At 35.1% G+C, this 22,096-nt stretch overlaps 1 protein-coding gene across 4 annotated transcripts in view; it reads right to left on the bottom strand.

The window, feature by feature from the left end:
* Positions 1-21,682, bottom strand: part of LOC135199557 (uncharacterized) — a 389,950-nt gene extending 368,268 nt beyond the window's left edge. For all 4 annotated transcript variants that reach the window (XM_064227718.1, XM_064227717.1, XM_064227716.1 and 1 more), the window contains exons 1-3: positions 21,498-21,682; positions 8,970-9,035; positions 6,819-6,911 (exon numbers count right to left, since the gene is read on the bottom strand). In XM_064227718.1, the coding sequence (XP_064083788.1) occupies positions 6,819-6,911; positions 8,970-9,035; positions 21,498-21,609 (271 nt within the window). In that variant the 5' untranslated portion in view covers positions 21,610-21,682. The remainder of the gene's footprint in view (positions 1-6,818; positions 6,912-8,969; positions 9,036-21,497) is intronic.
* Positions 21,683-22,096: the final 414 nt, after the last annotated feature.

Raw genomic sequence — 22,096 nt, 5'->3', positions numbered from 1 at the left:
GGATCTACAATTCATCAACAAGGGTGTTTATGATACACCTACAGGTGTATCAAGAGGCGGTAAAAGTTCCGCCTACATTGGATGCAATTACGGTTCCTCCACTAGAGGAGAATGCAGAGTACGATTTTTTCTTCGCAGAATGCTACACAGTTCCAGTGATTGCTGTTATGGTGGCGATAATGATGGTCACAATGTGCATTGCAGGGACCATCAAATTTGGATGTAGCTGATGGGGTAGGAAGACTCCAGTTGTAGAAGTGGCCCTGAATCATGTGGCAGGTTAAAATTATCAACTATATACCAGTAGATGGTCTAGTATGCGCCAGGGGTGCATGAGGGTGATGGCTGAGCCGTGTAACAGGCACTGGTATGTTACTAGATAAATTTAGGTCAGCAACGGGTGATTGGAAAGCAGAGCAATACAACCTCAAGTGTTTTGGAAAATTTTAAAACATTAGTGAATTCTTCAGGGTGTCAGAACTAGACAAGTCATAACTTTACTAAGCCTCTTCCGGAGAGATCGGCGGGGCGTGCAAGATGACCTGGTTGGTCGGAAATCATATGATTGTGATGTCAGAAAAATGCAGTCGCGTGTGTATGTTAGTTGGTGCGCCAAACAGTACATGATGCATGTGGATGGCACGTACATTGGAATCGTGAGTAGACTAGCGTGCATACGTTTGTACATCTAATTGGGTGTGTACGTTTGTACGTCCATTAGGGCAAATCAATGGTAATATAATCTAGTGCAGTGACTGATGGGGCACCACAAAAGTCTTTCGTCTAGACAGACTTTTGTGGTGGCCGTCAGAGACTGGAAAGCCAAGGAGGTGTTTAGAAGATTCTTCTTATAAAGTAAAAAAACATTTAAAAGAAACAGTGACAGTTATTTTTCAAATACTCTGAAAGGAGAAGTGCCTGGCGACACTTAATATTATTGGAGAACAATGATATTTCTAATTTGTGTGGTTTCTTTTACAGATGGATTCGGTTTGTCAATACCGAAAATTAATTTTCTAGTTGACATTTATTAGAAAGACTGATGGTTTTTTTTATGGTGAGAATAATATGCAGCCATTTTATTTAATATATGCATATGCAGAGCAGTAATGTTGTTTTTTGGTTTGTGATTTTAAATTCATTTTCGTTAACTTTCATGTTAGCTCTTTTCGGGAACATAAAAGATTTAATGACTGGTTATTGCTATGGAAATGTCATGTTGCTCGGAACATCAAAGGTAGGTCGCGCTACTAGGATTTTACCTGTAATTATCTATATATATATATATATATATATATATATATATATATATATATATATATATATATATATATATATATATATATATATATATATATAATATGTATATATATGAATAATTATCACATCACCGTGATTCATATAAAATTATTCGAGCTACAAATGGCCTTTAATATCTAATTCGCTCTACCTCGGAATTAATATATTTTGTCCTCTCGTGGGTTCAAACCACCGCCCAGTGGACAGAGAAGAAACCAGGACTTCAGTGACGTTATCGATTCAGCTAACAAGTGAGGTTATAAGTTTATACAGACTCTGACCTTACAACTCACCGTCGAACACTGGTATTCATAACAACCCCCTTTACCATGTTAACAAATTCGAATGTTTGCCGCACGTAGCCATATTATGAATAATTGTCACTTCACTGTGATTCGTATAAATTATTCTAGTTACAAACGTCCTTTAATACCTAATTCGCTCTACCTCGGAATTAATATATTTTCATATATGTAAACCATTTACATATATGAAAATATATTAATTTCGAGGTAAAGCGAATTAGATATTAAAGGATATTGTAGCTCGAATAATATATATATATATATATATATATATATATATATATATATATATATATATATATATATATATATATATATAATCTGGTTAAGGATAACTGGCACTTTGAGGTATCTGAATATTTTCCAGCTTGAAGCATTTATATTGCTACAATTTTTCAATGAAGTACTGCCTATTGCGGGCTTGTATGTACCTGCATTACCAAAAGCGTCTGCCAGAAAAAGAAAGATAAAAGGACAAATCAAAAATCGTAACCACAATCTTTAGGTTCCTTAACAACAGATAGACTTTCATGATAAATTACCTGGTACCAGTCACTGACCAATAGCTTCGTGCATCTTCACTTATAAACATTTGCCTAGGACAAAAAGACTCATTTGTGAAATTTGTTACTATTTCTCTCTGTTACATACAGGCTGATTAAAATTGTTATAATATTTTTAGCCGATTTATTTAAATGTGATCAAGCAAGATCTAGGGTTAGAGAAAAAGAGAAATTGCGGTGGGCGCCGAAGGCCTTTTCACCCCTAGGGGTTGCAAAAAATCTTTGTTTTAAGGAATCCTCCTTATCCGTTACGGAAAATTCCCCGAGGCAAAAAATGACTAATTGACACCTTTCGTTGTTTCCACTGTGTCCTTGACTGAGGAAACAACAATAACGGATCAGTAGCTCATTAGCCGTGGGTTTTGCTGCTTGTACTCCTGTCAGGACTTGTCTTTCTCGCAGTGTTGCCCTCATGTTGCCATCCCCTGTGCCTTTATGCATAAGGTTGGGTAGTTATACCTCTTGGGATGATCGTGTAAGGGTCATTTAATGCTTTGAATTAGGTTCAAATGCTGCTGAAATTGTTCAGCAGACGGATGTGAAACATCGCGAGGTACAGGGTGTCGGGGGGGGATAGAGGTACCTCTCCCTGCCAAGAAGTCTGGGAGCCCCCCCTTGTTATCTGAACGATGTATTTTGTTTCTGAGAAGAGAAGCAGAGCTTCACCCTTCATATACCGCTCGTCATTTCAGGGAAGAAAATCCTGAAATTTTAGGAAAGTGTAAAATATGTACTTTACAGACATACTTGTCAGACAAGTTGGGAACTTAGGATCCCAGAGTGTTGTGACTCCTAAGAAGAGCAAGCTAACAACGCCCATATTAAGAAACGCAAATTGTGTTTTATTAAGGTTGGTAAATGGGACATTGATAACTGGAAACAAGTGTTGTTCATTGACGAATCCACATTTCATTGATCGGCAATCACCTTGACGAAAGTTTGGCGAAGTCCCTGCTGCAACAAGTGACAAACTTATTCGTCCTCGCGAGAAAGTTCCCCAAAACTTTGATGGTATGGGGTTCTATGGGTTATGAGGGAGTTGGAAAATTGTGTATTTTTGAGATTAATGAACGATTGAACCAGCACATTTATTACGTTGTGCCTAATGAGTATTTAGAGGGGAGTTTTGAGAAGACAGGGGCTTTGATCCTTCAGCAAGATGGCACATGCTGCCACATGATGCCATTGGTTAAGAACTGGTTGCTGGATTGTGGTGTGGAGCCTTTAAGTGACTGGCCCCATAATTCCCCTGATTTTAGTTCCATTGAAAATCTGTGGTCGATCGTTAAACACTTGCTGGAAGTTGACTGCTCCAAGATCGACAAACTCAAGGCCGCCATCATCGCTGATTGAACAGTATCGAACCCGACATTAGTCAGCACCTCATTGAAAGTGTTCCCCAATTGCTGAAGGCAGCTAAGGAGAACAAATTTGGTGTAACCAAATTCTAGCTAACCTAAGGTAAGTTCACACACCATTTTTATGTCGTAACTAATTACTTGCTACATATGGGTCATTGTTGATAAGCAAATGGTTGCAAAAATGACAAAGGAAACTTTTCAAAACTCAAAAACTCACCAGCTGTTGAAGGAGTGGTTGTGATTGTTTGCCTGGTTATTACAGGAGTGGGGTAGTGTCCAGAGAGGTACTGGCTGTAATTGCTTCAGATGTGCCTGAATTGGTTTTTTCCTCTCTTGAATTGGAACTAGTTGTCTCTATGTCAATGGCAACTGTGGCTATTTCAGTAAGAAGATAATGAAGGAGTGAGAATATTTTCAATTTCTGTTTAGGAAATGGGTATTTCTACAGAAGCAATTGACGTTTTCCTATGTTATTTTACCCACTGAACAAGAATTTATAGTAATATTCATTCGGACGACTGTAATTAACTCCCAAGGGCCAGTACTAAACATGACGACTCTACCGCCGACCGAAATCGGCGGAAGAACACCAAAACCAACATGGTGGCAATGCCAAAACAACAACAAACAAAGTAGGGAGCGACTACATATCAGCGACGATCGATTTGTGTGTGCTGTCAGTAAGGCCGCAGCGGAACGGCGCTTCGCGCCTTATCCGCATATTTAAAGATTCTTGGCAAGCACGGCATGTACAGCAAGAGGTAATGTTGTGCTGCACACGCTAGCCACAGGGGTTACAGTAAGGCTACTAACCATGGCGGATGACACCTAAAGGCGTTCCTGTTGTAGTCATCCGACAAATAGTAGCTCCACAACACAAGGAGTTTTTTTTGCTTTAGAATGAAATTATGTCTTTGGGCATATTCAGTCACAACTTCTTTACCACCAATAGACAAATAATGATAAAATTCACCGTAATCCACACTGCACTGCAAACAATCAGTAGGAAATCGAAGGTCTCTGTCAAAATTAATGCCAGAAGGGTCAGCCACTGCCTCTGCCATAGGTACAGGAAGACAAAATGCCGTTTTTTGCTTCATTGTTCGAGTATTCGGTCAAACAAGGATACCAGTGGACACTGGAGAGGTAACTTTATTACTCCGCTGAAATGCTAGTGAAACTTAGTTTTCGACTAAAGTCGTTCGTAATTGGTAATGAAAACCATGACGTCATAACGTCATAACGATGTCACAACTCTCAGCCAATAATGAGTAACTGGAACTGCTTTTGTTTGCGTAAGAAAGTAAGTTAGAGGGCTCATTAAAAGTAAACATTACCGTAGAGGAAACGCCTCTCCCGACTTAGGAAAAATTCGAGGTAAAATCTTATCAAGCTCATTTAATTCCACCCCGTTCAATCTCTCATATAATGACTATAGTAGCTAAGAAGATTGTGTTAAAACCTTTACAAGGCATTGTTGTTGAACTCATGCATCATAACCAGGTAAAAGCTCACCCAGGCTGAGATGAACCAGTTAAATAGTTACACAACTGAAAGACATTTTCACTGGAAAGGTCTCAACAAGGATGTTACAAGGGAAGAGCAGATGTCATAAAAGAAGTTCAACTTAAGCACTATGTCACTGAGGTTCTTGCCAGGCAAGCGCCAAGTGCCCAACATATCATTGAATTTTACAAGACTTCCTGACCCGACCCATCAGCATTCACAGTGAAGGGTTAAATTGAATGAAATGTTAGGAATGCAAGCGCTGATGTGTCAGGAATTTGGGTAAAATTAGCTTGTATGTTGGTGTAGGGACTTGTCTGGGAAAAACCTCAGGTATGTAGTACTTAGGTTCTGACTTCTTTCAAGAATTTTGCATCCAAATTTCTATAACACCAACGTGTTTCAATTACACACACACGCAGACACACACACACACAAATCTATATATATATATATATATTATATAATATATATATATATATATATATATATATATATATATGTACCACAAGAGTCCACGTGCTTGAGAATATCATAAAATTTAGAGGTGAAAAATAAGAGACAAAGTGTAGGTCCTGACAGGTTTCGACTTTATTTCCAAGCCTGTCTCTTATTTTTCACCGGTGGATATATATATGTGTGTGTGTGTGTGTTTGTGTGTGTGTGATTAAATATTTATGCACGCAGGAACTTCTTATTTTAGAGTTGTTATTAATAAGCAGTTTGTGCCAAAATTTAATTCACAGACCTCCTCTGTACAGTTGTGTCTGGGTTGAACCGGCTTTCTTCGCTGCTTCTCCCTCCTTCCCGAATCATTCAGTCATCAACTTTTTAGTCTAGCAGGTGGTTTTTAAATTTCTTTGTTTTCATGTATTTTTTATTTGTGTTGTTTTCTCTTTTAGCCTTGATGACGTAACTATGTTTTACGAAACGCGCCGGCAATAAATGTATCACCTGATAACCAGTTATATATATATCGATATATATAATATATATAGATATATATATATATATATATATATATATACTATATATATATGTATGTATATATATATATATATATATATATATATATATATATATCGATAGATAATAGTTTTACGTTTATATATATATATATATAATATTAATCTATATATTATAGATATATTATATTATATATATATATATCTAATAATATTATATTATATATAATTATATGGTATATTATTAATAATAAAATGTGATCACGAAATATATAAAACTTGTTGCTATGCATAAATAAAGTAATGCCACGGAGGAAAATGAAAAGAGACTTGCCAAGATCTTTCAGTCTACATGACCCTTTACTTGAAGCACAAGTAAAGGGTCGTGTAGACCGAACGATCTTGCCAGTTCTCGTCTTCTCATTTTCCCCCGTGGCATATATATATATATATATATATATATATATATATATATATATATATATATATATATTATATATATATATATATTATATAAGGATTGAATTAATGAATAAATTGAACAAGAGGGAAAAACATATATTATGAATAAATTGTATAGCAACTGCGTTTAGTTCTAAATGTCAATAAGATTGATGAATAAATAGGAGCTCCAGTAGGAAGATTCAGCTTGAAATAACGAATGAAAGAATATACAGTCAATATAATTATTATACAAACCGAGAGAGGATTATGAGTCTTCGTGATAATGGACACACCCAATTTCATGACTAACTCCTATAAATCCTATTTAGACAAATAAATGGATAAACAAATGAGGTCGTATTGCAGTTCTCTTACCATTGTAAACCCAAGTGTAGGCAGCGTCCGCTTCTGAAAGTTCATCCATTGGAATAATCGTATCGCTGAATAGGCAGTTGGTAACTCCAGAACCTGTTAGGCACAGAAGCAATCCATGGATATGGGACTTGAATATCTATTTGGCATGAGCAAAACACAATTCTTTTTCCCCAGGAAGTGAAATACTGTTCATCATATCTTCTCCAGGCCACACACACACATACATATATATATATATATATATATATATATATATATATATATATATATATATACATATATATATAATATATATATGTGTGTATATATATATATATATATATATATATATATATAATATATATATATATATATATATATATATATATATATATATATATATATATATATATATATATATATATATATATATATATATATTATATATATATATATATATATATATATATATATTATATATATATCTATATATATATATATTATATATTATTATATATATATATATATATATATATTGTATATTATACATAGATTCAAAGTTATAAAGTTATTACTCATACAGGGGACCTCAATGATTTGGAAGCTTAAAAAAAGGAATTATTTCCAAGCCTTTAGAGGCTCGACTGCCTCCACCTTCAAGGAATTAAATGGTTCCTGGAGGATGGAGGCAGAAGAGCCTCTGAAGGCTTGGAAATAACTAATTACCTCTTTTGAACCCTCTGTATCATCGAGGTCCTATGTGAAAAATATGTACGTATGTATATAAAAAATCTGTTGGTTTTATGTTACCAGAATATAATAGTAGTCACAATGACCTCTTAACATCTCGATTTCCTCACACATCTGGGTACACTTGTCACTATGGTTCAGATTAGCCTCATTCTCACAAACTAGGTGGTTCAAATCATGTCTAAAAAATGTAGAGAAAATCCTTAGAGGTAAGTGTGGCTATTATGAACATACACATATATAAGTGTGTCTGTGTGCGCTTTGTGTCTTCTACATAGGTGCTTCATCTTAAATAAATTTACTAGTTAAAAGTAGGGGTGGCTCAAGATCAAAATTATGAATGTCAAGTGTAAATCTTCCACCACACTAAGCACCTTGTATATATTAATAGAGATCAGGTCAGCTGCACCTTTTGCATCTAACATATGGTCCTACTATTCCAGTACTTTTCACTCTCATCACTCCACAGCATTCAAGAGCGTCTGTTTATCCCACTTTTCAAGATCTCTAAACTAAAATTTTCAGTAACCTATCATAATCCAGTCTCTCATGACCAAACCACCACTATACACATACATCCCTTTTTCCCATACACTAACATGTTTACCTCTCCTTTTTTTTATGTCCACGTTTCTCACATTTTCAGTTGTTGCTAATCACAAACAATTGATTAATCTCACCTGTGTCGACAAGTCTATAAATTGCTTTCCCAATCAGACTACATTTCTTTAGATGAGAGTTGAGTCAACATCCCAGCTCTTAACTTCCACAGACATTCCTCTAACTTGCAACTCTCTTGCGCGGACTGTGATGCCTCTTACCTTATCTTACCTTACCTTTCTTGGCCACACTTACTGCCAGGTAACCTACATGGTTCAAGTCATCCATTCTTCCACTCTTATTCCTCACTGTTCTTGCTTCTTCCTGGTTCCCCTTCAAATTTGTAGCCTTCTTCATGACTACATTCAATTTCAGCTTTCTCTTAAAATCCATTTTCAAAGTGTTTGACCGGTTTCTGCAGTTGTGGTTCACTGACCATGTAGATCCACAAAAAATATGCTAATCCACATCTCATTCACGACCTTTACTGGTCCATTAAATTAGTGTGTTAATGTGCGCGGTTTATGCGTGCAAAGATCATAAATGCAATAATGGAATCACTTGTTTGCTGAAACAGAAATGTTTTACGATACTTACTAGTTCTGATCTGACACTATTTTTCTTTTTCAGAACATTTGTAGAAAACAGAAAAAGAAAACAAACGCTGCAAATTTTAGGAAGTGTCAACTATTTGAAGTCCTTAATTCCTTTATTGTCATATTAACAAGATCATCTACATATCGTTAGTTCTCACATTTTGGTTTTGCCCAGTCATTTCTCTTCCAGCAAACCTCGTAAGTGTAGTAAATGGAAAACAATTACCTTCGTTGACGAGAACGCTGACAGCCGTACAGGACATATTCATCATGCATTTTACTCGACAGTAACCTGACAATGAGAAAGTGAGGATGTTGATAACATTTAAAAAAATAAACATAGTAAAAAATCTTATGCTCAATGCAGTTGTTAGTTAGGTTGTTTTTATCTTCAGCAAGAGCTAGGCTCAAAAAGTTTTCGTACTAAGCCAGACAAATAAATGGGAAAAATCTTTCTTTTTTGTTATGATTAGACATATATAAAACTTCTAAGCAAGATAGCATATTTAACCAATGAACAACAATAATGTTGTTCACATCTTGAAGATTAATGATGAAATCGATTAATTCATGGTACTCCCTTTATTCCAACCCATTGCATTTGTAGGGCTGATGCCTTTGTATAATAAGGCGCCCTGTGAGGTTATTTAGACCTGCGATAATTTACGCTAAGGTCGGTTTGTTATGACTCTCCATCCTCATTGGAGTGTCTTGAATTTTGATGATAATTTCTAAGTCAGTATCTTCTTTGGGTATGAAGGCGGAGATGTTTCCAACTCATGATGATAATTTCTAAGTTCATTCAGTATCTTCTTTCTGATTGAAACACAGAGTACAAAAATATCTGTATTCTTGAAGTCTACATGATGAAGATCAGATAAAATTGGACAGGTCTTCCAATGATGATGGCTAATTGAAGTCTGACTACAATCTGGTTTACAAATCATAAAGTGAGCAGACAGTAGCTCGAACATATGAACATACACACAGATGACATAGATTACAAGTCATGTAGGCCATCTTTGTTATAGGTCACTGTGGTTGTCTCAAGCAGGAAGCTTCGACAACAGTTTACAAAATAATAGATTTGATCACCACAGATGACGGCAAACCAGACACTGACTGATACAACACGTCATCTTAGCCTACTTTATGTTATCTGGGTTGATCACATTCCTGCAAGCAAACTGGTTGACCTCTTGGGTCACTGGTTTTAATTAATCATAGTTTTAGTTTTTATATATGGAATAACATTCCATATTTTTATACTATGTAACACTTACATTAATGCTCGGTCAGCTACAAAACCAAACACTGAACATTACTCAAGCTTTACTTGCATTTGACTTATAGGAGTGTGATACAGACACTATGGTGAATATATATTTATGTATTTTATCTATAATATATATATATAATCACTATATATTATATATATAATTATTATTATTATAATATATAATATATCTTTAGAAAATACTTATAAGTAAAAAAAATTCATGGTGTACACAAATACAGATTTATGTAATAAGATATAAGACATATGCATTTGATAATATTCGTAAATGATAATGATCATATGATATATAATGATACAGTTTTACACTTCAACTCATGAAGATACATATGCTACAGAAAATACTAAAGTACTCCTGATAATTGCATAACATAAAGATTTACATGATAAAAATCATATTTTAACTGATAAAAATCATATATGAAGTGATAAACATCATATACTATCTGATATATTAACTGATATATTAACTGATATACTAACTGATATACTAACTGCAGTTACTGGTAAGATGCAAGGTAACAGATTGATTATAGGCTACCTGATTTATTTATGCATATATATATATTGATTCATATAATTATGATCAATATATGTGCACTTAATACCAATGATTAACATAAATGACTAATCTAAGTGATTAATCTAGGTGCACTCTAAATAGATTCCTAGTGCGTACATGCACAGATATATATTGATTCATTGATTAATTTCTATATTATCCAAATAAGCATGCTTACATATATAATGATTGTGATACTGTACGTGTTCTGTTATTTACTGATACTTTAGCTATGATACATATATAGATATTGATCCTTTACTGATACTTTATATATGGAATACATAGCCAATGGTATACCCACTACACATCTAACTAGCGTTTCAAACAACTTTTCGCCCATTACACAGTTCGAGACAACCACATAGAGCCAAATGAAATGGCCAATTCCAAATGGTTAAAAACAAGGGGAAATTGCCTGGGCAGGGTCCGACATTCTATTTTGCGCCCATACATGTTCTCTGCATCCTATGCCATACGAATACGTTCGCGATGAATAAAATCATCCCCAGCACAAGTCCTACGCCAGCAAACATAATAGAGTTGAATACCCTCCTTAGTCGTGATTATTGGAAGTTTGTTCCTTTGTAGTCAATTCCGACAGCCGCTGGACCATTCCGCATTAAAAACGAAATTAACGCTGGGATACGAGTGACGGTCCAGGAAAACCACGAAATAAGCTTGTTCACTTATGATGGTACTTATTCCCTTCACATTGTAGGTGGTCGTTACTCCACTGCAGTTGGCCGCAGCGACGAACGGGTTTTGAAGTTGTAGACGATCTGTCCGGGCATGTGATGTGAAACTCTCGTATTGCAAGGTGTAACCAGGTTCCGTTAATCAGCCTGTAAGTGAAATTATACTTGTCACAAGGGCAAAGTAAATTCAGACAATGTCCAAATATGGGAGGGAGAAAGCCATTAAGGACTAGACTTAACCCACATGAATTTGCTGATATATTATGGAATTCAAAAGAGTCAGCTGTACAAACAATTTTTATCCATGGCATTATAACAATGAGTGAACCTATCCAGGTCTCTGATGACCGTAAAGATATCCATATTAACAGATATCAATACGAATCCCAAAGAAAATTCGATATTACTGGTTGTAAGTTACTAGACAAAGAAGTGGAAAACGGAGCTATTTGCAAGATTGCCAGGTAACATAAGAATCGAAGAGGATATTAACCATGATTCTGTAATTCTTTACGCTTACTGAAATTAAACTGTAATAAAATCCGATCCTATGTGCCCCTAACAAAAGGTTCATATTCAAGTTTCTCACGGGCATCCTCCAACGTTAATTTTAAAATTTTAATAGGAAGGGGACGCAACAAAAGAACCCACTATGTAACTAATTTTTATATAAACTTTGGGTTTTTAAAGAAAATGTGACATTTTCCCATGAATGTGATCTACTTGAATTGTAATATGCTAGTGTTGCAAGTAAATATTTCTTATCCATAAACTGATGCTTCTAAAATGTCCATTTACCAATGTCATAAGCTAATTTATTGACTCTAACTGTCTATGAAGTTCTGAAAAAATTAATTCATTTTGATGTTATAGAAATTCTATTTGCTTATTTTGTTAATTAATTTTAAAATGATTGCGATTCTTTAACTAAACTTGCATTGATCACCGCGGATAAGAATAGGTTATGGCTATGTATGTTACCGTGACCTATGAACCACATGTGAAGTTCATGAGCTAAGCATTCCGCTCCAGCTGGGCTGTTTTGCAAGCACAAGACAACACACAACTACAGATGAAGCCTGTGCAAGCGGATTATCGGGGTTAAAAGGAACAATGATGCATTTGCGATTTACACGATGATTCAGCAAAATGCTCTAGGCACCTCATCATCTGGAAGGAGACTGCGCGCAAGCCAGCTTTAAGAGTTACGTTATTCGCTTATATAAATACGACTTTAGTACTTTCAAATGATAGCCATGTATGAATTGGATATTTTTTGTTTTAATACTCCACCCACACGAGAAGAATGTCTGAAAGAACAGTGCCAAATTTGAACAATATAATATTAGTTTCATGTTGGAAACCTGTAAGATTGTAAAATATATGTAATTACTTATGTTAAATTAGATATTCCTTATTCAAAACTAATGAAAAAGGTTTCCATACAAATTATATATATATTATTTACCCTGTAAGATCCATATAGGATTATTCACATAGATATACATTTTCACTTCTAGACTACTGACTAAATTTTTTTTTCATTGACTATGAACATAAACCATCGGAACAGACAGTATGCCAGTAGGTTTTGGTATATGTTTGAACTTTTAGTTTATTTGTCGTTAATATCCCTAGAATACTGAATGGGCTACTAAACTTAGGCGTTAAGTTAGAGTTCAAACCCTTACGCATATATATTTGGATATTTTATGAACACCTACTGCATATGGTTACGTTTTGTTTATTGATTTTATTGTGATTCCTTTTTATTATAATTTGTAACCCTTCCAACTTCTTACGGAGTATATTATATCGACTCATACTTGTATCCATACTTCTTTATATTTGATCAATTAATGGTTGGCCTGAATATGTGGAAAAGTGTTCTAGCGGGTGCACCGTATAAGGCTACTTGCGGTATCATTTCTATAGATACATGATATGAATGATAAGGGTATTTAAAACCGCGAAAACCACTATAATCCAGTTCGGATTTAATATCTCAAGTGTAACTCGTAGGACATTGACACTTTCTTATTTATCCGTTCTACCAAACCGATTGACTCTGGGTGATAAAATATGGTATTGATTTTCTTAATGCAAAGGAATTCACACAACGAGTTAGGGAAATTATTGTTGATTTACACCACCAGAGTCAGAGATTATCATGTGTTGAATTCCGTGTTTACTGATGTAGCACTCATAAATATTCCTAGCGCACTCAATTGTGGTGTTTGTCTTTTAGTGCTATTAATTCTATATAACGTGTCAAGGCAACTATTAACACTGAGAGGTGTTTATTTCCTCTGTCAGACTCGTAAACTCTGTTAATAAATCTACGTGTACTCTTTCAAAGGATTGATTTGGCACGGGATAGGCCCCTAAACTGACAGGTGTCTTAGCGTGTCCCTTGTTTTCATGACACATGTGACAATTAGTTATGTGCATTTTATATCTGTAAGCATTGTAGGCCAGTAAAATAGTGATTTGGCTTTCTGTGACATAATAGAGAACCCTGGATGACCATGTAATGGATTGGAATAAACCAGTTTAGGACGATTGGTATGAAAGAGATTACTACTACTACCTGGCCGTTAGTCACCTCTGTGTTCCTCGGGTTTTCCTCGTCACGGACCTACATATAATATAACCTTTGATTATATATTTCTGCTGCACATAATTTAAATATACTTTTGCTTTAGGATTTCCGTTCGAAGCATTTATGGTTTTGCTTACTGCTGACCCTTGCTTTGTTCAGTTTGTAACAGTTCAGCGCTCCAACCCAGGTCTTCAGTGTTCATGATCTCTTGGGTTAATGAATTTTCTTGTTCAGATACGGTTTTAACAATAGGCACAGATATTTCTATATCTTTTAGTCCTACTAATGGTTCTTTGCAGTATGGTGCGGGATAATGCGTCAGCTATGATATTTGCTTTCCCAGGTAGATATCTTAACTTGGCTCCAAAGACCTGAATGATCATATGCCACCGAGTTCCTTTGGGACTGTGATTAAAGCCTTTGAAAAACTCGGTAAGGGACTTATGGTCAGTAAGAACCTTAACAGGATAGCCGTAGATTATGAACTTAAAATGTACTAGTGAGTTAACGATACCTAGCCCTTCCTTGCCTATTGCTGCATATTTACTTTCAGAGGGCTTTAGTTTACGTGAATAAAAAGCTGTAGGAAAGAACTGTTTATCATATTGCTGAAGTAGTACCCCTCCTACCCCTTGGTCTGAGGCGCCTGTTACAATAAAAAAAAAATTCCTTATTTTAATCAGGGAATTTTAAGATAGGTGAACTGCATAATTCCACTATTAAGATATCGAAAGCCTGCTGATGCTTTTCAGACCATAATGAATCTATGCCCTTCTTCATAAGATCTGTTAAAGGAGCCCCTATGATTACATATAAACTTACAATAGTAATACCCACTGCAGCGCAAAAGTGCTGTATCCCCCTTTACGTTAATAGGTTCTGGAAAGTTACGAATAGCCGACACCTTACCATGGACTACTTTAAGACCTTGACTAGGCATAAAACCTAAACAGAAATGTTCGGTTTTTAAAACTCACATTTAGATATTTTACTCTGAGATTATTTGTCTTAGTCTCTGTAGCACTAGCTCTAGTTTATGCAAATGTACTTCTAGGTATTTAAAAAGATTACAAGACCAACCATATAGGCATGTAGGGTATCCCCTAAAAAGTCTCCAAACACTATATTAATCATTCTGGTGAATGTAATTGGGGCGCAACGTAAGCCGGAGGCATACGTAAAAATTGATAATGTCCCCTGAGTGTGCTGAAGGCAGTGTATGAGGTACACTCACATATCTAATGGTATCTGGTGAAAGCCTTTAAGTAAGTCCAAGCTGGTGAAAAATTTATACTGACCTAACAAAGATAAGATATCGTCGTTACATGGCACTGAAAAACGATCGGGAATCGTTTCCTCGTTTGAGCGACAGAAATCTACTCAGATACGCCAAGACCGATCTTTTTTAGGCATAACATGTTAAGGGAAAAATTATATGGGTATTTGATTTCCTAATGACTCCTATTACTCACATTTTTTCAACTTCGTTATTCATATCATTTTGAAATTTCATTGGGAGTCTATACGAAGGTGCCTATATAGTTTTATGTTTGTCCTTCGACCGTATTTTGTGTTCAATGACATCCGTTTTCCCCAGAGATCACTCGCTAGTGGAGAAACATCCTGGTATTCAGATAAAAGATAAAAAAAATTTCTGCTGAATCACCTCTGCTTGAATGACTTTACTGATTTTACTTTAGATAGAGTATACGAGGGATTCATCTACTACTGGTTGGGCGTGATTAAATTTAGCAACAGTAAAAAATGCGATATTTATAACTTCTATATCCATGATATATATATATAGGTTTTGTGGATCACTAGATTGGCATTCGGATGGTTACAGACTTCAATATTAACTTGTTGCTGTGAGCCAACAGTGTATAGTGCTTTGTTCGCGGAAATCCGTCATATTTCAGAGTGTCAGGAAGGGATTAAAATTTCAGATCCCAGCAAAGTCTTTTTACACGAACTAAGACATTCGAGGGTGCATGTGTCTCGAGATTTTGCGTGCAAACTGCGGCTGCGGGTGTGGGAGAATTCAGTTGGGTCGCTTGAACAATGTCACGATTTATGAGACAAGTGATTGGTTCCTCTATATAAGTTATTATTTGTTTAACTGTCTCTTTTTGTCCAAAACGGATTTTAATGTGTTAGAAGGTTTATAGAATTTTCCTTTGATAAACACGCCTTATTTGGCAGGAGGTAGGATAATGTTTTGTATACCCATAGATGGATATCCTACAATTACACTAGATACAGATCAATGTTTTTTATAAATATAAAGGTATCTGTAAGCGTGCCCTGTACTGAAACTAAGTTACGCTACGACAATTAAGTCGTTATTGTCAATTTCTGAAAGCCTACTCCGGACTTCTCAATAGGGAAGTTCGAACAACAACAGTGAGTCCGTAAATACAGGATATTACGTGCACTTAAGGAATAAAAACAATGTAAATGGCTGATATTCTACTTTTACGGCACGTACAGTCGGGCTTAATCCACCACTACTTATAATAACTTTTTATATTAAAACTACGGTAACCTGCTCTGATTACTTGATACGGTCGTGTGATTCATAGGAAAATTCCTTTTTAATTCAAAAAGGTTTTGGCATGAATGATCCAACATCACTCTCCCCCTCCACTACAGTCGCTTATGTGGAATGTGCTTTGCTTTCAACACTTGCAGATTTTGACTGACCCTGACCGTTTGACTAGATGGCACAGTAACCAAGTTTCCTGAAGCACGTTTTGTTTGTTTCTGATTTTTAGCAGAGTTATTGTTTACCTGTTTCTTTTTATAATAATGAGGATTCTTCTTTTTATTATCATCGACAATGTTTTGTGCGTTTTTAGCATTATGTTGCTGTTGGTTATGTATAAAGCAACGAACGTAAGAATGACTTGAACTATTATGAATTGAGCGATTACTGTTAAAACCAGTTATCTCTACTGCGTTATTATTAACTATATGTACTTGCTGTGGTTTACTTTCATTCTTTGCTAAAATTTGAAATAGTGAGGGATCCAGGTCAGCGCATTTAGACATATTTTTGTTAATTTGTTTATATGAATGTTAAGTATGTTAACTTAATGAAAATTTTTACAGACATGTTATTCCTTGCAATCCAGCCATATTTTTTTAAAGTTAAGTTGAGTCATAGAGATTCGATTTTTCTAATCATATAACTCAAAAAACTCAAGGCTAAAGCTGCCATCGGGACCTTGCAAAGGAGCTTTTATTGTCCTGATCCGAAATAGTGTTTCCTCTAATTTATCCAGATTTTTACGGGTGTTCCATTTGTTTTTGTGTGTTTTCTTATCACTACAGTCCCTAACGACCCTATCCATGTATCTGTATAAATACAGACGTCCACTGCGTAAACGCATATTCAATGTTTAATATGATTTGTTTCATACCGAATTAATAATCACCCAAAATGATAAGATTAACACAGTATATGATTATGATATTTCAGGAGAACTTCTGGAAAAATAAAGTTGACAAAAGCTCAAAGACAAAAAATCGCTGTAGCGAAGTCCCAATGATGTAGATAATTTCTGTAAAAAGTAAGATTTAGAATGTCTCGTAACTTCAGCCATAGGAACAACGAAATTCGACCTGCAAAGGAAACACTCAAAGTTACTCCAAATGAATAAAAAAGAGATTGTACTTAGCTTGATTTTGTGGGAAGTCATGGCGTTTCGATAATGACACGGCCTTGGTCCCCCTTCTGTTTAGCGGATGACCCTGGTCCTTAGCTTGGGTTTCCCCGTGTGCGTTGTTTGTTTGTTAGATGATTCGTTTCTTGCTGATCCTGAAGATCTGATGCTGCAGACGCGTCCGGTTTGTTTCTTGAAGTACTAGAAACGCACAATAACGATGATACACCCTCTCATGAATGATTCTAAATGAGAGACATCTCTTACGGTTAGGACGAAGCTTGCGTTGCCGTAGGAAGCAGACACATCCGGTTTGTTTCTTGTAGATATGCACTGCTGAAGACGCTCACTAAACGATGATACAGTTTCTTTTATAATTCTTAGTGAAAGACATATCTTACGTTGCCATAAGAGACACTAAGTTGCTTGAAGAATCTCTTGCTTTCGCCGTCGTTGACTTCTGATATGATACATTATTCATTATTCTTCAGATGATGTTGAACCGCTGGAACTGCCACCAAATATGTAGGGCTGATGCCTTTGTATAATAAGGCGCCCTGTGAGGTTATTTAGACCTGCGATAATTTACTCTAAGGTCGGTTTGTTATGACTCTCCATCCTCATTGGAGTGTCTTGGATTTTGATGATAATTTTTAAGTCAGTATCTTCTTTGGGTATGAAGGCGGAGATGTTTCAAACTCATGATGATAATTTCTAAGTTCATTCAGTATCTTCTTTCTGATTGAAACATAGTACAAAAATATCTGTATTCTTGAAGTCTACATGATGAAGATCAGATAAAATTGGACAGGTCTTCCTATGATGATGGCTAATTGAAGTCTGACTACAATCTGGTTTACAAATCATAAAGTGAGCAGACAGTAGCTCGAACATACGAACATGCACACAGATGACATAGATTACAAGTCATGTAGGCCGTCTAGGTTATAGGTCACTGTGGTTCTGTGGTTGTCTCAAGCAGGAAGCTTCAAAAACAGTTTTGATGCCCACAGATGACGGCAAACCAGACACTGACTGATACAACACGCCATCTTAGCCTACTTTATCTTATCTGGTCTGATCACATTCCTGCAAGCACACTGGTTGACCTCTTGGGTCAATGGTTTTAATTAATCATAGGTTTAGTTTTTATATATGGAATAACATTCCATATTTTTATATTATGTAACACTTACACAGTAATATGTCTGGAATATCACAAAATAAAATAGTGTTATTCGACTCCATTAGTTGGGATTTGTTCGGAAAGAGATCGGGACATTATTCTATGCAATGCAGGAGTCTAATTTGGAACACAACACTGATTCAAAGATTGTTTTTTTTTTTTTTATTAATTTTCTGTCAAAGAAAACTGTTGAGAATTGCTATTTGTTTGTCCATCTGCACTTTCTGTCTGCCCTCAGATCTTAAAAATTACTGAGGCTAGAGGGCTGCATATTGGTATGTTGATCATCCACCCTCCAAATATCGAACATACCAATTTTTATTTCATTTACGGTTAAAATTAACCACAGCCGTATGTATGGCACCACTATTGGTGCCAACACAGGCCACGACCGGGGTGAGGCTGAGTTTCATACAGCAGATATATTTAAACAAAATATATATAATATACTAATATATATATACACACACACACACACACACACACATATATATATATATATATATATATATATATATATATATATATATATATATATATATATATATATATATATATATATATATATATATATTATATCTATCATTTATACGTCATTCCTTGTACACTCATGTTCTTATATATGTCAGTCTGCTAAGTAAGGGACCTTGAGTCGAAAGATCTCGAGCACTCCATTGTTTCACTTTGCTCGTGGCTTCTTATATATTATATATTATATATATATATATATAATATATATATATATATAGATATATATATATATATATATATATATATATATCTATATATACGTATATATAGATATATATATATAATATATATATTAATATATATATATTATATTATATCTATATATACGTATATATGATATATGTAATTTTAATGTCAGTCGTGGCCTGTTTTATTTAGACCCTTGTATAAGTAACATGTTTAAGAATGACCGCAAAGATACAATCACAGACTTGAATATAAATTAGTTGCCGTATAGATATATTCTTTGTATATGTATGTTAAATGTATGTTTTGTGAATAAGTTTATCTTACGAAAATGGTTTTTGTCGTTTACCGAAAATTTGAATGTGTTAGGTGCTGCCCTGTATTATAATCCTTTAATTGTCTTCCCCCTGTCTCTGAGCAGTTGGGCTTAATTTTTTTGTAAATCTCTTTAATTGTATTTCTGTTTTGTTTGGGGAGGGAAGGTTACTAATTTTCCAGGTGTTTTTTATTGTAAGTACTTATTTCCTTCATAATCCGTATCTATCATTCATACTACCATTCCTTGTACACTCATGTTCTTATGTATGTCAGTCTGCTAAGTAAAGGACCTTGACTCGAAAGATCTCGTAGCACTCAACTGTTTCACTTTCCCTCGTGGATTCTTCCTTATATATATATATCTATATATATATATATATATATATATATATATATATATATATATATATACATATTATGTGTATGTATATGTTGAATCTACAGGTCATTTCTACCAGATACATATTAAATTGTAATAGCCACAATGCCCTCTAACTTCTCAAATTCTTTTCTCTTGTTATGGATGCACTTGGCACAACAAAGCCTTAAATTCCAACTTCAAAGACATTTTTTTTGGAAGAAATCATGGTGTCGGGTAGCAGGAAACGAACTCCCCATACCATAATCACGACAAGGTGACCTTGCCAACCTGACCACGAGAAGGATAAAAGTCTATTCTCTCTCGTACATACACATACTTGTCGTTTTCAGATATATGGTTATTACAATTTCATATGTATCTGGTCAAAATCACCAGTAGATTGTACATATATATATTCCAGCCCAAAAAGTAATAAAACCGATTGCCCAACTGACTATAATGGTGAGGATGGGTCTATTCCAGCTCTAATCAATATTTACATATCTGAAAACAACAGGTATATGTATGTTCGAGAGAGAATAGACTCTTATCCTTCCCGTGGTCAGGTCGGCAACGTGACCTCGTCGTGATTATGGTATGGCGAGTTCGTGTCCCGCTACCGGACTTTATTTCTTCAAAAAAAATTACTTTGAAGTTGGAGTTCAAGGCTTTGCAGTGACAGGCATATCCCCAAAAAAAATTAAGAAAGAAAAGAGCGGAGTATTTGAGAAGTTAAGAGGGCATTGTGTCTATTACAATATATATATAATAATATATATATATATATATATATTATATATATATATAAAATTAATATATATATATATATATAGTATATATATTATATATATATATATATATATGATTGACGTTGAAAATCTCTGAAACAGAAATATTTAGTTTAGACAAATTCTTTCTGCTTAAGAAGCAATTTGCCTAATGCCAGGCGGTATTGTGGAATAGGTAAACCAATCTAAAAACTAAGGTTTTCGAGAGTAACATAAATCTTATTTACTGGTATGGAAGAATTGCGGATGAATGAACACTTTCCCATTCAGAAAATCCATAGAGAACCAATGATTGTTGATGTTGTAAGGAAACTATTTTCCGAGTTTGGTTTGTGTTTCGTAGGTGGCGTTGGAATAATTATATTAATGATAATTAAATAGATAATCAAAGATTAAATTTAATGCAGAGATACCAGAGGGGTTACTTGACGATCTGAGAGCAAATAATTCTCAGAAGCATAGGACTTACCATATTTATTTTCTGCCTGTAAAATCGTTACGGCTTTAGAAATCGCTATATAGAACCGGCTTCTTTAATAGATGTCTAAATGTCAACTTACATGTTGAGGAGACTTGGTTCTCCTCGAAGGCAATGAGGTGCTTTGGAAGAGTCCGTCTCATCTCGAAAGCAAACGGGCGTATGGCCCAGGCGTCTTTAGGAAGAAGTAGCATTACCAAGAAGACAGCGACCTTCCGTGTCAGGGACAATTGACGAAGGGGCCATCCAAATCCCCTTGCGGGTGAAACTCCTCCTCTCCCATTGCAAGCCATGATAACCTGGTTCAGTATGAAGTAATCACAATAATAACAACTATTACAATGACCTTGTGTGAATTTAAAAAATTTATCCATATATCTGATTACATAGATTACATGCTAAACAGCGTACATATATTACACTGCAGTTGTTGAAATTGATACTCGATCAAGCATTAGTAATAAGCATTTTATTGGCTAATGTGACCTCTTATAACTTCTCAACCTCCTTGCACTCTGTACATATGCTTATCAGTATATCATTATTGGTCTCGAATCCGAGAGCCCCAGACCCATGACCTATTACTGCTGTTTAGGGGCTTCGTGGATGGCAACAGAGGAGCAGTGTCTCAATGCTTTGGTGACGTTAGCCATCGAGGCCCTTGGAAATCTTGCGTCTCGA

This window comes from Macrobrachium nipponense, chromosome 25 (genome assembly GCF_015104395.2).
Source record: "Macrobrachium nipponense isolate FS-2020 chromosome 25, ASM1510439v2, whole genome shotgun sequence".
In the NCBI taxonomy this organism is placed as follows: Eukaryota; Metazoa; Arthropoda; class Malacostraca; order Decapoda; family Palaemonidae; genus Macrobrachium; species Macrobrachium nipponense.
This window is presented reverse-complemented; position numbering and strand designations above follow the sequence as displayed.